Source organism: Stegodyphus dumicola, chromosome 6 (assembly GCF_044657685.1).
Source record: "Stegodyphus dumicola isolate Sdum_Otavi_A_Nest chromosome 6, ASM4465768v1".
Lineage (NCBI taxonomy): Eukaryota > Metazoa > Arthropoda > Arachnida > Araneae > Eresidae > Stegodyphus > Stegodyphus dumicola.
This window is the reverse complement of record NC_140773.1, coordinates 62,687,685-62,704,297: the sequence shown is the minus strand read 5'-3', so window position 1 is coordinate 62,704,297 and position 16,613 is coordinate 62,687,685. Positions and strand designations below refer to the sequence as shown.

The window sequence follows — 16,613 nt, the reverse complement described above, 5'->3', positions numbered from 1 at the left end:
TTTTTTAAACAAATGGCTTTATTATGATTACATGAAACAATATTAAAATAAACAAAATATATTTAACTATGGTATATTACTGCTAGGGCAGTTTATCAGCAGTGTGAATTTCTGTATTCTTGTCATTTTCCACTGGATTTCACAAAAAAAAAAAAAAAAAAAAAAAAAAAAAAAGAAAGAAAGGTTGGATTGTCTTGCAACAGATTTCTTTGTAGTGAGTGTTTTGCTGTTTAATGTATCCACAAATTGAGTAACTCTGGCAACAAATTAAAGTTGCCTTGACAGCAGTATCCCCAAAATGCCATCCAAAGCCTCTTTGTCTCTATACCATGCCAGGTAGACACACGTGGCACTGATCATAGCACATTCTGTTATTTCAACACACTTGAAATTTCTATTATTACATCTTTAAGAAATTTGTAAAATAAACCTATTAGGTGCATTATGTTTTATTCCTGCTGGTGTAGCAATTTTTATGGCCAATCTCAAGTTTGTAGAGGAACTCACCTATGATGTCATGATGTTTATGTTGTAGTTTGCAATAATCTGTATGACTTTTCTTCATCATCTTTAATTCCAGAATAGTCATTAATGTTTCAGTACTCTCACTCTTCCTTGTTATGTACAGCCTGAGATTCTCTTTGGAAAGATCTGAAATAATCTCATTTGTCTGATATGTTAAACCATGCATGAAAATATTCCAAGACTTAAATTTCCTGTCTTGTGGCAATCATCTAATGACAAGCCAGGAAAACTAAATAAAGTTATTGCAGGTACAATAATGAACGCTTTACAATTCTCTTTCTTAATTGGGGTTGGGATGTGTCCATTTTTGCTTTGAGCTATAATTAAAGTAGCTGCTGTGTCACCAGTTACAGCTGCCTTATCTTGGAATGCAGAAATTACACACATTAATAATTTCATATTTCTAATTACTGACAATGACTAATTTTTTCAATTATCTTCTATTCAGTTTACTCGTAAACATATTTAGTTTGCTATATTAAAATTAAATTAATTTTATAAAATGATAAATTATTAGATTTACTACGAAAAATAATATATTATTTTGTAATATGATTTAAAAAAATGCACATTATCCATACTAAAATGTTATAAGCTGTAAATTTGCAAAATGAGAATTAAAAAATTTGTTTTAATAAACTAACCATATTTTCATTTTATTTGCATGCTACCTGTCTGCAAACACAATGGTTACTATAAGTATTGTTGTATGTATATCATATACCAGTTTGCTTTATGTTCTGTATTTAATTTGGAAAAAAACATTAAACAGAAATTTTACTGTATTAAAAGTTATATACTGTATCTGTCTTAACTAAAAATATAACCCAAAGTACGTTAATTACAGTTTTATGTTATTTCATAATTTAATTCTTACTTGTCCATTTATTTTAACAGGATTCCTTGCCTTTTCCAATGCCGACCCCAATTCCACTTGCATCCCCTGTACCTGCTAATGATAATAATAACCAGTCTTTTAACGGCCAGTCTACAGTGGGTGATAAATATGCAGTGTTTAATGCAATTGATTCCACTCCTAGCATCTTTGAAGCATCTGAAGGGTCAATTGGAACAGACACAGCAGCTAATAATGATGTAAAAGACTTGGAAGATGAAGTGGCAAAGAAAGCACCTCCAGCAAAACCACCACGTTTGAGCAAATCAGCCTCTCCTGATTTGTCAGTGTTTGCAGAATTGGATCCACTGGGTAAAGATAGGCCATACAAGGACAAAACAGAGTTTTTTCAAGACGTGAAAAATCCACCAAAAAAGGTTTTAAATGACTTAGTTGATCCAAACAAAGATTCCAGCAAAGCTTTTGATATGAATCTGCTTTCACCCTCTGTTCCTTTCCCTGTAGACTTCGAATCAATGTCAACAAACTCATTTGCAAATCCAACCTTATCTACATCCCTTCCCAATTCTTTCTCTGCTAATTCTAAACTAACTTTACCTAATGGAAATGGTGAAAGGATCCATAATCCATTTGAAAAGCAAGACCATTCTGGTAGATCTGTAAATCCTGCAAAAGTATTAACCAGTCGTAGTTCTGAACCTGCATTTTCTAATGTTCAAATAATGCCTCAAAACACAATTAATAATGTTTCATATCTTGGCAAGTCACCACCATCTACTGCTGTTCTTGCAACAGCTCAGCAACAGTTAACTGTTAATTGCAACATGGCTAATCTAAATCATTCACAACTAATATCACAACAGAGCACATCGAGTTCTCCTATACCAATACCACCTCGACAAGCAGACTTCACTAAAGATAGGTCTTATTCAAATGGAAGTGTTGGAAGCCCATATTCTAAAAGTCCTCTGCCTTTTGATTCTGAATCCCCTATTCCTTCAGACTATTACATTCAAACTTACACTAGTTCTGAAAACTGTAGTCCTACAGGTCTCACATTAAAAAATGGCTTGAATATTCAACAAAACAATTTGACAAATGGAGAAAATGGACTCACCATTTTATCTCCTCCTAACAATAACCTGAGTAAGCAAACTAATTTTTCTAATTCAACTAACTCTAGTAATGGTGTCTCTCGCCCTAGACCACGTCCCTCTTTATCAAAAGGAGCTTCAGTTCCCCACAATGGAAATTCTTTCTCATCACATTCTTTGTCAAGTGATTCTTCATCAGACTATGAAGCCATTAGTCGTGAAAATATGCAATCAATTGCAAATGTGTTATTAACTAATGGACACAGACTCCGTGCTCAATCACTATGTCTTGAAGCAAACAATGATTTCAACAAACTCCAGCTGTCTGGTGAGAAAAATATTTTTGCAAAGAAAAATGATCCATTTGCTGATGACTTCTTTTTCTCTCTACCAAAGAAATCTAGCCTTCTAACTAAGACAGAAATTCCAGAATATGTGTGATGTGTTTTCTTGTGCTTGTCTGTGCCTGTCCAAAGAGGTTTGTAATTGTATTTTTCCTTAGCTTATTGTGTTTTGACTATGCTATGTTTTATGTGAATTGAATATAGTTCTACATTTTAAAAACTAACAATCTTTATATAAAATATCAAATATTATTAAAGTTCTAAAATTTCTGATGAACAAAAATCCAATATGAATAATGAGCAGTTATACATTCCAAAATCCAATCTTTGCACATGTTAATTTTCGTACAAATATTTGATACAATAAAAGGTCTGATAAACCAGCTGTGGCTTTGATGATGTGGCATTATTAAATATGCCAGCCAACTGTATAATGCTGCAAAAACTTTTTTAACATTATTGAATGTCTTGAAGCATGAAAAAAAATTACATACAGTAATTCTTAAATAAATTTAATGAGCAAAATACATTAGTAAACAGATTTATTCAGAATTTAATTATATTTAATTGTTTTTTGCCTTGAAATCATGCTCTTAAAAACAAATAAGTAAAATAAAACAAATACATTAATATTTCTTGGAACATGAATATTTATTATTTCTTTCTCTTTACCTTTTTTTTTTTTTTTTTTTTTTTTTAATATGGGGAGGTGTATTTAATGTGTCATCAGCCTTATATCAAATGATCTTGGTTAAACCATTTTTTTCCAACATTCTTCATTCCTTTTGAACAAATTCAACAAACTTAAAATTATAGCATTATCATTTGTCTCCCATGCTTATATAATTTTTGCATCTTCAAACCAATCAATAATTTTATTTTATGAAACTACTGTTAACAACAGATTGTTCAAAAGAAGACAGACTGTTGAATTATTGGCGACCTTCTGACAGAATTTTGCTTTGTGGCATTTGGCAACAGTTTAGACAAAGCTTTTTACAATATTATACAGTCAAAAGTCGTTAATCCGGACTCGTCGGGACTTCGGCGATTCCGGATTATAGATCATCAGTTTAAATCTGGTAAGATGGCATGCAGAAATTATAAAATTAAAAATATGAAACCGTAATTTATGAAATAAAGAACAATTATGATCTAAAGTGTATCAAAATTTACAAAAAAAAGCTTAATATTTATTTGTTTACTTTATTAAACATTTCTTTCAATGTAAGTTGTTTAAGTTGCTTCGTTTTATGTGATAATACTTTCTCTTTAATTCTATAAACAGACATAATTTTTTGTTCACTTACAAAGTTCCGCTGTTCAAGTCCCGTTAATTGCTGTGCCGAGAATACCGACTAACTTGTCAATCAAAATTTTTTCGTTTTCACTAACCTCTCTGTCACATTCTTCATATCTTTATCCATTTTTTGCAGCAATTCCACTTTTTGTTTGATGGACATCGAAACATACTTTTGTTTTGTACGATCCTTTGGGAGCTCCAGAATCAAAAATTCTATTTGACATAATCGAAAGTTCAAGTTTACTTTTATAGTATTGCTCTTATAGTCTGCAAAAAATAATAAGCCGGATCCAATTCGAAAATTAAGGAACAATGCAATCATCAACATTAACTGAAATAGATAATTAGATAATTTTAGCTTACACCGTCCGTTATACATAAAACGTGCACGCAAAAACGTATTCTGCGCTTGCGCACACGCAAATGCGCAGTCGTAAGAGGTCTTACGCGCACGCGTAAACGCCTATGCGCATGTGTCAACGCGGCGCATGCACAGAAAGTTTTTAGCTTTGAGGTCCAGATTATAGATCATTCCGAATTATGGGTGTCCGAATTAACGACTTTTGACTGTATTGCTTAAATGCCTCCAAGCTGAAAATTGCATCTTTTATTGAACTGAATTTGAAATGCCTAAATTAGCATTTAAAGTTTTGAACTATAACTAACTACTGGTGTATTAAGCCATGTTTTCCATCTTTATTCTTTTATCAACATTTTTACCAAGTTTGAAAATATTCTAAATAAATGAAAAGAAGGAAAAAACAAAAATAATATATAAATGCAAAGACTGAGCAAAAGACTCACTGAAAATGGCCAAGACTTCCAAATGTTGCCAAATGAAATGCTAGTAATACCATCTTATAGTTGGAATGTCGGTGAAAATACGTACCAAACTATTGTATAGCTCGCTATTTTAGACTTTTATTGTATATTATTTTAGGTTATAAATTGGTACGATCTACCTTCCTCAAAAGGAAATTATTCATTTTGGAAATGAGAGAGTTATCTTAAAAAATGAATGGAATTATAACACTGAAATGATCCAACATATTACTTGAATGCTAATACACATTTTAAATTTATTCATTATTATTTTTTTAACATATTTTATATCAGTGAAACTATATGGATCAAACTGAATGCAACCTTTTATGGATACCAGCTGATATCTGTAAAATAAGTCTATTATTGATCTCACTAACCTTAACTGTTAATAATCAGTTCTCTAACTTTATAAACAAAGTATTATTTTGTATTACTCAATTATTTAATACTCAATTACAGCTTAATGTAAAGTTGGCCCTTTTGGCATCAAATCAATATTTTGACACACCCACTGTATAGCCCCGCCATCGTTCCTTCGGATTCTTCAAACTTTTTTTCACACCTTCAGCTACATCTTGCGGGTGCTACATGACTGAGTAAAAATATTCCATGCAAAATTATTGTGCAGATATGGAAACAAAATATATTTATATTGTCTAACTATGGAGCTCTCTCCCAATCACTAGTAATTCAGTGTTGATGATGCTTATTGTGCAAGTTTTTAAAATAATAAATAACTATCAGCATAAATGTACATATAGTCTATATGAATATTCCTAAAAGTAACACTACCAAGCGTTGACAATATGTTATAAGAAAACTTGCATCCATCAACATCATTCAAATAAATAGGTAATGGTACTCTCTGACTGTAACGAAAGTTTTCTAAAAAAAAAAAAAAAAAAAAAACTTTTTAATAAAGTCCGGATAATACATGAAAGCAGTACCTTAAGTGTGGGTAGTAATCACCACCCAAATCTATAGTTTTCTGCCAATGTTTCAGTAGTTTTTCAGAGACTTCAGCCCAACAACATGGTGGCCATGAGCCCAAAAACAGATCAACTTCATTTTGGACATCCTGTGCAGAATGAAATATAGCACCCGCAAGATGTAGCTGAAGGTGTGAAAAAAGGTTCGAAGAATCCGAAGGAACGATGGCGGGGCTATACAGTGGGTGTGTCAAAATATCCCATTCAAGTCCGTACAGAGTCCAGCTGGTGAATGCTGACACATGTATTATCTTGATGGAACATTACTTTTTTGCCCAGAGCTCACTTTGAAGTTTTTCCGGGATAGCAGCATCAACACAGAGTAGCATCTCGCTGTACACCTGTTGATGGTTTTACCTTTTTCTAGATATTCTTTGTGGATCAATCCACGACAATCCCACCAGATACAAAGCATGATCTTTTTGTTAGTCAAATTACACTTTGTGACGCTGCAAACGGGCTCAGCGGACTTAGATCAACCCCTGTTTTTAGCCTGTGTTGTTGAAGTAAATCTACTTTTTATCACACATGACAATCCAGTCCAAAATTTTATCCTTGTGTTGATGTTTGAGCAGATTAGTGCAGGCCTGAACACGTCTGTCCTTATCTGCTTGAGTAATTGAACTTGTACGTCAAGTTTATGCGATGCATAGTGCAACTAATGAACAGGCCACTAATGTGTAACTCTTTAGAAAACTCTCGAGTGGTTGCATATTGATCTTCTTCCACAAATTCTCGCAGGCAGGTCTCATCAACATCAGTAGGCTGGCCAGAGCGCTCTGCTTCTTGAATGCTATAGTCTTGTTTATCAGCTTTCGGTTTCAAATCTTCACAGTGTCATATGATACAACATTATACCTAAAGCTGTACACATGATTTGTTGACATTCTGTAGCTGACTTTTTACAACAGAACTGAAAATAAATGATGGTTCTAATCTGGAAGCATGATAGTTCCATTTCATGCACCTTGTACTTAATGATAACAACATTAGTTTTACAAATTTCACAACACAATGTTCTAAAGCAGGTCGTCTTTCTTTCAAATGCCAAAAATCATTAGACAAAATGATTAAATATAGCAATAAGAACTGTTTGTGCAGACAATATTTGCGGTGGTGGGAAACTTTTGTTAAAACACGTTGTCATCATTTTTGGTATTGTGGATAACACAGTACAAAGTCCGTAATCAGGACTCGTCGGGACTTCGGCGATTCGGACTAGGGGTTTTTCCGGATTATAGGTCATCAATTTAAATCTGGTAAGATGGCATGCAGAAATTATACAATTAAAAATATGAAACCGTAATTTATTAAATAAAGAGCAATTATGATTTAAAGGGTATCAAAATTTACAAAAAAAAAAAGCTTAATATTTATTTATTTACTTTATTGAACATTTCTTTCAATGTAAGTTATTTAAGTTGCTTCGTTTTTTGTTCTAATACTTTCTCTTTAATTCCATAAGCAGACTTAATTTCTTGTTCAGTTACAAAGTTCCACTGTTCAAGTCCTGTAATTGCTGTGTCGAGAATACTGACTAACTTATCAATCTAAATTTTTTCGTTTTCAATAATTTTGTTTCTCTGTCACTTTCTTCACTATCGGAAGCGCGCATGGGTAAACGCTTTACGCGCATTAAATGTGCATGCGTAAGTTTGTGGCTTTGAGGTCCGAATTATATATCATTCCGGATAATAATGGACGTCCGGATTACGGACTTTGTATTGTATGAAATAATTTCCACTAGTCCTGGCCTCAAACAGACATGGCCATCAGTAGTAGATTAAAACTGTACCACAGTAAGAAAAAAAAAAAGCTAATGCTTGAAAAAAATTTTTGGTGTACTGCTCTGATTAAAATCCTGCATTTTATCAAAAAGAATGGTCCAGTATCCTTCTAGTATTGCATTCTAAATTAAACTCATGCTTAAGAGGTTGCTATGGTATATTCAGATGAAGGAGATATTATAATAATAGTTTCATTGATAAATGTATTATAGGTAAGAAATAATTACATGCCTTTTTATTTATCAAAATAAAATTAATTCCTATGAAAACATTTTATGAATTCTACACATAATTAAAAAACTTATCAAAAACAGCCTCCTCCTTTTTTTTTCTTTTCTTCAAAATCTGCAAAATGGATGTTGGCCTTTTTTACTATGAAGGTATGCAAATTAATTCATAATATATTTATATTGAATTTTAATTGATTATTATAAAAATCATATTTAATTGTATGAATGCTTAATTAATAAACATGTGACATAATTTTAGTTTGGTAGGCAGTAAGCTGCAGTCCCTCCTGGTTAAAGGTACACTGTTTAAAAATTAATTACTGTACGAAAGCATTTTTCTCCTTTTAAAAAGTACTGGCAAGAATTATTACTATAAATTAGTCATTATCAAATTCACCCTCACTTTTGTGTATAAATTTACACAAGAACTACTTTTTTAAAAGAATGGTTAAAAGCAATCTTCCAGTGACAGAAAGATAAAAAATATCTCCATATCTCTATATTACAAGCATTAGAAGAAATGAACTCTGAACAAAATAAAAATTTTAGCACTAAGAGGTAATGAGATTTTTCATAAATTTATGCACACAAATAAGATAATTTTCAAAGCAAAAAAATATACATTATTTAAAAAAAGATGTAGATTGTCAAACTAATTCAAAGTGGTTCCATCTTTTTTAGCAATGCATTCCTTTAACATGGCATCGAAAGTGTCATGCAGTGTACTAGAATAATCTTGCCATATTGAAGAATAACTAGCATATGTGCTAGTTAAAAGGAATTTAAAAATAAAGTAAAATATTCTAGATTGACACAATGAAAATATGGTTTCAGCATATCAATATAAAATAGCTTTATCTTATTTCCATTTGTTTGCTATTCTAGCTCAACCTATTTAAAGAGATTTGCAATTGTTTGAAGATCTGTTAGTTGATGACAAATCAGATGATTTGATAAATTATAATGACATGGTGATACCTCATAGGTATACTTAGGAGATGTTTGCTGAGCTTGGAACATGTAATGCCCAGCCAGGGGCAGCATTAGTCATCTGGTACAGCTTTTGAACATTCTCATTTCTGCTACCCAGTGGCTCCGTATAATTTTGCCACCACAAACTTCTGCTACCTGGTGTCTTTTGCTTCTCTTAATTAAAACATTTTGATGAACGAAGTATTTTATGTGTATGAAGTGGAATGCTACAGATTCAAAAACCATGTGTGCATGCCCAGGGCTTGGTGCTAAGCATTTTACCACTCTGTGCAATCTTTGCAGATCCTAAATTGTGCTGCCAGGTGTCTGCTTAAATTCTGAAAAATTCCTCCCTCCTAATTTTTGCTGCCCATAACCTCCCCTGAATTAAAAAAAGAAATTGCTATTCTTAGATTTTGTTGTTCAGTGCTTAAAATTCTAAAATTTTGCCACCTGATGCAGCAGCAGCAATTGCACCAGCTCTTGTGCCAGCCCTGAGCATGCCAATCAGCTGCTGTAATAAAAGAGACTAACTGGCATCTCTAAATGACTTACTAAACCGTCATGCTTTGTACTCCACCTTTAATGTTGGTTAATATATTTGATATAATTATTCTATTTACATATATCCATCCATCATTGGAGCTAAACCAGATGCCACTGTACACTCTAAATTAAAGTACTAATCTAAAGTGCAGGTGACAATGGTAGGCAGTAGAATAGATGATGTGCAAATATTCCCAACCACTTGCTTCTACAAGGCAGCTGGAAATCACTCACACAGAGATAGGATGAGAAATAGCATCTAAAAGTCAAAAGACTAGCCATAGGAATAACTAAAATTTTTATCAAATATGATCATTATGCTGAGTATTTATCCTGCATATTCCAGACACATTATAACAGTTGTATGATCATTAAGCTGAGTATTTATCCTGCGTATTCCAGACACATCGTAACAGTTGTGAGTACACTTTTCTCTTTACTACTGAATGCACTGCTGGAACATAATGTTGTCTTACCTAAATATTCCAGCCAGCCTTGAGTAGGCCAACTATCCATTCTTTTGTAAGTCCATAGGTGCATATACTACTTGCAAAAACAGACACTGTGTAGTTCACATAACTGACTATCAAAAAGAAACAGAAATTTTACTTGTAGAAATGACTTGCATGGTAAATAAGTATGAAGCTTCTTATCATCTGCTTGACTGAATTTGCCTCATACCAGTTATAGAAAATAGAAGCTTGTTGTGTAATTTTGATGATTAGCATACTTCATCATGATCTTTGTTTATGTAAATTTCCCACATTTGAAATTATACAATGTACAGTTACATATTTGTGATTATATGTATTTTTGAAAATCTTAATTTTTATGAATTTGGTCCTGAAACTGTAAATACGGTATGCTTTTTTGAAAAGTACTGAATTACTAAACTTTCAAAGGTGAAAAAATAATACATAATTTATTTCTGTGAAGCTAAACAGACTTTTGAACCTTTACATAAAAATATATACCAATAATCTATAGAGATACAACATTATTCACAAAAATGGTGTTTGTGACAGCAGTATCAATAAGATAGTGAATACATCTAATTTAAAAAAGATAAAATTTAAGCACGTTCAGATCCGGTAGAACAGTAATTTATCAAATATATGAATATATTATAATAAACTGTATAAAAATATTAACAGTTCTTAATATAGGATAACATATTCAGAAATCTGAAGCATGATTTAAGAAAGTATCATCATTTCATTTAAAACTTCCTTAATGTTGCCATACTGTTTTAAGCAAAATGATTGACAGCAAAAAATTTTAATTAATTTCTTTATTTTGTGAATCCGTTGCTTTTCCAAATGGCCAAACACTTATATATTCTTCAGGAATGGACAAACCTATCCATCATTTAGGATTTCATCATCAAGAACAGTGTTGATGATGTACCACAGAGAAGGAATGAATTATACTTATGAAAGAGAAGATCTGTTCCAATTTTGATAGAGAACACCCTGGGTAATGGGGCCAAGGATTTTTTACCCTCTTCTCCTATCACCAGTCTCTACAGAGGACTCAACAGTCTTAACTGCCCATACCATAAAGACATAGCTGGTTCTTAAATATATAATCTCTAAAAATATCTTGTAAATATATTACGAGAAATATAGTTAAAAAATCATTTATGTACAGAATTCAAAATATTAAAATTTTACTAAAATTGCAAATGCTTTTGTCTTCTTCTGGATATTACTTTGTTTCAGAATATTGCTCTGTGTCTTGCATATTGCACTATATTAACTTTTCGGTTATTGCTTTTTAGGAGGAGGAGGAGGAGGAGGAAGAATCGCCATATGCAACTATAGTCAAAGTGAAAAAACAAGATGAAACAGTAGAGTGAAGAAATCATGAAGTTAAAAACATAACTGGACTGAGAATAAATATACTACACTAAACTGTGCATCAATCATCCATCAAATTTCATCTTAATTTCTCGTTGGATGACACTGACAAGTATTTAAGGCCATTGTTTTATAGTGTTCTATAAGATATTTTTATGTAAAATATTTATATAAAGCCATAATTCAAAATTTTATGATTTTTTCTAATTTTTAATTCTTTAGAATATATTGAAATGTTTTCATTCTTAATTTTACTAATAGAACAAATTCACAAACTTCAGAAATTTCTATTTGAAGTTTCTCTTAGTGCCTTATCTGTTTGTATGTATAATTATAATGTACGAAATGTTGAAAATCAAATATATTGTGAGTTTTTTAATGAAAAACTTTATTCCTGTTTCATATATAAATAAATATTTCATATTAGAATTGTGTTGAAAACTTTTTTTCAGAAGAGTAAAAAAAAAAAAAAAAAAAAAAAATACAAACCTCATCAAGAAAAATCTTTTTTGACTTATTTATATAGAAATACATAGGTATGGTTTTCCCCATTTTAGGTCATAATTCAGAAAAGCTCATAACATATAATTAGATCAGTTGTTCTCAACCTTTTGACTAATACGTACCGTCTAAATAAAATTGAAAAACTTCAGTACCACCACTACATTTTACGATGATTATTTTTCAATTTCTCAACAGAAATATTTAAAATATATACTATATATATATATATATATATATATATATATTTGCCTTTTACACAACCTGTTGATTATTTGTACTAAATGTGCACACGTAAAAAAAATATTAGATTAAAAATTGGTTACCATTTTAATTATCAAAATGTAAGTTATAATGCTTTAATTCTGAAATTTAGTGTGAAATTTAAACCTGTTTAAGAGGATCACTTTTTTTTTTTTTTTTATATATCTAGTCTTACTTCACTTAGTTTTAACCGTAAATTAATATCCACTTTTAATTTTGTTCTGTATTTAGTTTTCCAATATAACATGGATGAAAATCCTTCTTCACACATATAGATTGTGCAAAAAGGCAATAAATTTTTTATAGTTTTATTTGAAATGCCTTTAAATTATTTTCTTCAGTTCAGCCAAATGTTAACAAGTGTGTTATTCTTGAAATCTTCAGTTAGAATTCGATTACAGGAAATTTCTACGAATTGTTCTTTTTCTTCACGAGATAAAATTTCAGGTGCCATTTGAACAAAAGTTCAGTAGCCACTTTTTGTTGAATATGTTAAAATGATATATTTAGCTGCTGATAATATAACATTTCCTCCAATAGTATGAACCTGACCAGTCCTGGCAATTCTTAGACTTACTAGGTAATTAGCTTCCAAAGCTTTTTAATTTGAAGTAATGAAAACTTCTCATTACTTGTTTACTATTTTTGAACTGTGATAATTTCCTCTTAAAATGTTCTTCAGATTTATTATTTAAATTGATATGCTTGGATTCAAGATGTCTTTTAAGAAATAATGGTTTCATACCTTGACTGAATAATAGTTCACTGCAAACAACACATTGAGGTTGAGGGTCCATTTCATCTCCGTTCCAAGTAAATCCAAATGATAAATAACTTTCATTACATTTTCTATAAATAGCCGCCCAGTCAGTATAGTGATCAGGGAAGCTGACTGCGATGCTGAAGGGCCTGGGTTCGAATATTGGAGAAGGCATGGTTGTAACTGTCCGTCCCTTCAGAGGAAAGGCGATGGTGGCCCACCTATTGGGTGCCTCCATAATAAAGAGACCACCACATCGGCCGTGTATAGATTAATGGACTGGGTTACATTTGTAATTGTTCACAATCTGCCCCCCCCAAAAATTCTATAAACAATTTTTCTTTTCTTTTCTTTTCTCTATTCTTATGGCTAGAAGATTGTCCTGAATACATCACCTGTGAATCATCAGTTTCCGCTTAGTCAGTTCTAGCAATTTTTCCATTTTGAAAATCTAGGTTTGTTTTGTTATTTTTTCAAAAATATTTAAATGCACAATATATTATGAGCTCTACAAAAACAAACAACGGTATTCTCAGATTGCGTAGAAATGTAAGGAATGCAAAGCAACAAAATATCTGCAAGTCGACATAAAAAATTATTCTAATTGAAAACAGAGCACTACGAGTGCAAAAATGGTGGCGATATAAAGCGTAGACACGCTAATAAATCGATCAATTTTAAAGTAGTAATTAGATACTAATATAATAATCTTTTTATAGGAATTTATTTTTACTTCCTATAAAATACAACATCCATTTCCATTACTCCTTTTAAAATCATCATTTATGACAAATTTTGTTATGTCTATGGCTAAAAGAATATTTGTGAAACTAAAAACAGATTATTTTGCTATGGATTATTTAGGAAGTCTATGAGCGGCTATTTACTTTGAACAAAGCTCAGATCGCAAAAGTTTAAGTGTTAGAGGGAAAAAATTAAACAGGATGTTGGGGTATTTCATTTTTGAATTTAATAGTAAAGAATACTTTGTTTCTTTGCGTACCACCTATTTTTCTCTTGCATACCACCGGTTGAGAATCATTGAATTTGATCATCATGATCTTACAATACAGACTTTATAATTAGCACATTTGTTGCCAAATTAAAAAAAAAAAAAAAATACAGTAAATTTTATCACAACTCAGAAAAATTAACCCAAAAATTTAATAAATATATCTGAACTTTTTTAGTTGAAAAGTTTCATGGTAGAAAAGTCTCATGCTTTTGTGAAGGAAAACATGCTAATAAAGTGAGAGAAAAAGTGATTCAACAGTTCACTTAATTTTTCCCCTCTGTAGCTGTTGTTCCCATGGTTACAAGTCAATTCAGGTGGCAGAAAATAACCTTGAAGTTCCTATTTTAAAATAACAGGCTATAGTAAGTGGCATTACTATCATTCTGGAGCATATGACTGTCACCTTAAAAGCAGTGCATATGGACTCTCATAACATCACAACAAATCAGAGAAATAATGGGTTGGTTTATAATCACAGAGGCCCAAGTATCGGCAAACTATTTTCTATATCATAGAACTACTGTCTCCACAAAGGGGAATTGTGCCATATACAGTTGATTCATAACTTCTTACTATTGATGAGCTTATATTACCATCAGAATCATGCAGTAGCAGGTAAAATTCATCAGATCAATATACATTTTTCTGATCTTTGTTAGCTCAACTAACTTTCCCAAACAGAATGTTTTTTCTCCTTGACAAATAGAGAATGCCATAGTCATCAACAGCAAAACTACTTATGTGCAACATACTGTTAGGTTGAAGGTTGCTGTTCAACTTGTACAGCTTCTCAAAAATAGATGTTTTAATCAGTCATTGAGAACCAACTAATTTTGTGTTTACATCATTTTTAAAGCCTTACACTGTTTTGAATATAATTTGATTGTCTTCCTAGTGAGCTTTTTGACTGTTTGACCTACTGCAACTATAAAATTATATAATAACATAATTATATGGACAAATAAAAGAACTTTGAAAGTGATAGTTGAATTTCTTATGTGTGATAAATGGTCATGACTAATTTTTGCAATATCTATGCTTAATATTATACACTGACAAGCCAAAACATTATGACCATCCTTACATTTTTCAATGAACTCGTCTTTATGACGTGGAGGGTACATTATAAGTAGGAATGATATTTAACTTCTGCTGCAGAAGGTAAAGAATCATTCTTGCACTTATCTATTGAGAGTGCTGGGAAAGGTTGCTGATCCAAGGGAATTTGATAGAGGGCAGATTGTAATGGCCGAAAGATTCAAAACAAGTACCTCCGAAACTGCATAGTAACTCGTTGTTCATGATCTGCCATTGTTAATATTTATGCAAAGTGGATAAATGACAGTGAAACCAGTAGTAAATGTCAAGGTGTTGGACGGACAAGCGTCATCAAAGAAAAAGGATGTCGGAGTCTGTCCTGCTTGGCACAGCAAAATCAGTGCCTGATGGTAGATCACCTGACAGCCCAATACAATGCAGGTCCAGGTGCAAGGTGTTTCAGAACACACGGTTCAGCAGACACTGTTGGATATGGGACTGCACAACAGACATCTCGCTCGTGTACCTCTGTTGACTAAAGGTGCGTTCAGACGTGGGCGTAAAGCACATAGAGGCATAGTCATAAGGGCATAAAATACGGGAGACCCGTTCACACCTGCAAAAACGAGGTGTAGTCAATGAGAGAAGCTAAATTTGCGCGTGCGTGGAATGTCTACAACGCTGTTCTCCCGCTCGATTGATTTCCCGCGTTCGCTCTGCTTGTTTTTTTTTTGTTGTGTCATGGCTTTTTCAACTCGCCACAAAGTTTTACCAGCTCAACAGAATGATCTTTTATCTGCAGAGGCAATGGGAGAAGGTAAAAAAAGAAAAATAACAAAATGGTCTAGAGATATTTTTTTGAAAGACCAATACTTTGGCACATATCTTTCTGTACAAAGCAGTATGGAATATTTCTGCATTGTACTGTAGTACTCTCTATACTATAAACATGCACATGCATAACCACTTATGTCCTTATATACTACATAAAACCTTCTTCAATTTTTATACATAATTTCTCTTAGGAGAAATACGATATTCTAAATATGCCTAATTTAAAAAAAAAAATCTTGAGGATAACTAACAGATAGCCTGTATATAATATTTTTCTATTTTGCAGGTGTGAAAGCAGTTAAGCTAAATCAGTACTTACCATACATTATTATTATTATTATTATTATTATTTTCAATCAAAAGGAACATGTTTCTGTGACAGTGAAACATGTGTGCTTAGCACTCCTTATTCACTGTCCCTGTCGATCACTATAGTAGTTTGCTGCACTACCAGTATCAATTATCACTAGTACTAGTATCCCACAACTGGTCACAATGACCAGCAAACACAACTAGTACAATACTAGGAAACGTTCACCCAACAATGTATTTTATGCTCAATCATTAAATACATTTTGCTGTCTTGCCAGCTGTTTGTATACATCTATTTTTAATAATTTGCATGTATAAGCCACACCCCTGAATTTAATTTCAAGATATGCTGTCATTTCTATTTACGACCAAATCTCAAAAGTAATTTCACATTGACAAATTTTAGGTACCCAAGTCTTCAAATACATCAAAATTATAAACATTCATACCTTATCCAGGAATTTCTACCAGAGAAATAGCATGAATTTAATGATCAAAACTCCATTCAAATGATAGTAATAAAGAGTGGTTAATAATAACAAATACTATTCATTAAATT

The 16,613-nt window shown here is 31.9% G+C and overlaps 1 protein-coding gene across 6 annotated transcripts in view; it reads left to right on the top strand.

Moving 5' to 3' along the window:
* LOC118201834 (uncharacterized) overlaps window positions 1-11,818 on the top strand; it is a 277,211-nt gene extending 265,393 nt beyond the window's left edge. For all 6 annotated transcript variants that reach the window (XM_085818400.1, XM_085818401.1, XM_085818402.1 and 3 more), the window contains 2 exons: window positions 1,423-2,953; window positions 11,252-11,818. In XM_085818400.1, the coding sequence (XP_085674526.1) occupies window positions 1,423-2,916 (1,494 nt within the window). In that variant the 3' untranslated portion in view covers window positions 2,917-2,953; window positions 11,252-11,818. The remainder of the gene's footprint in view (window positions 1-1,422; window positions 2,954-11,251) is intronic.
* Window positions 11,819-16,613: the final 4,795 nt, after the last annotated feature.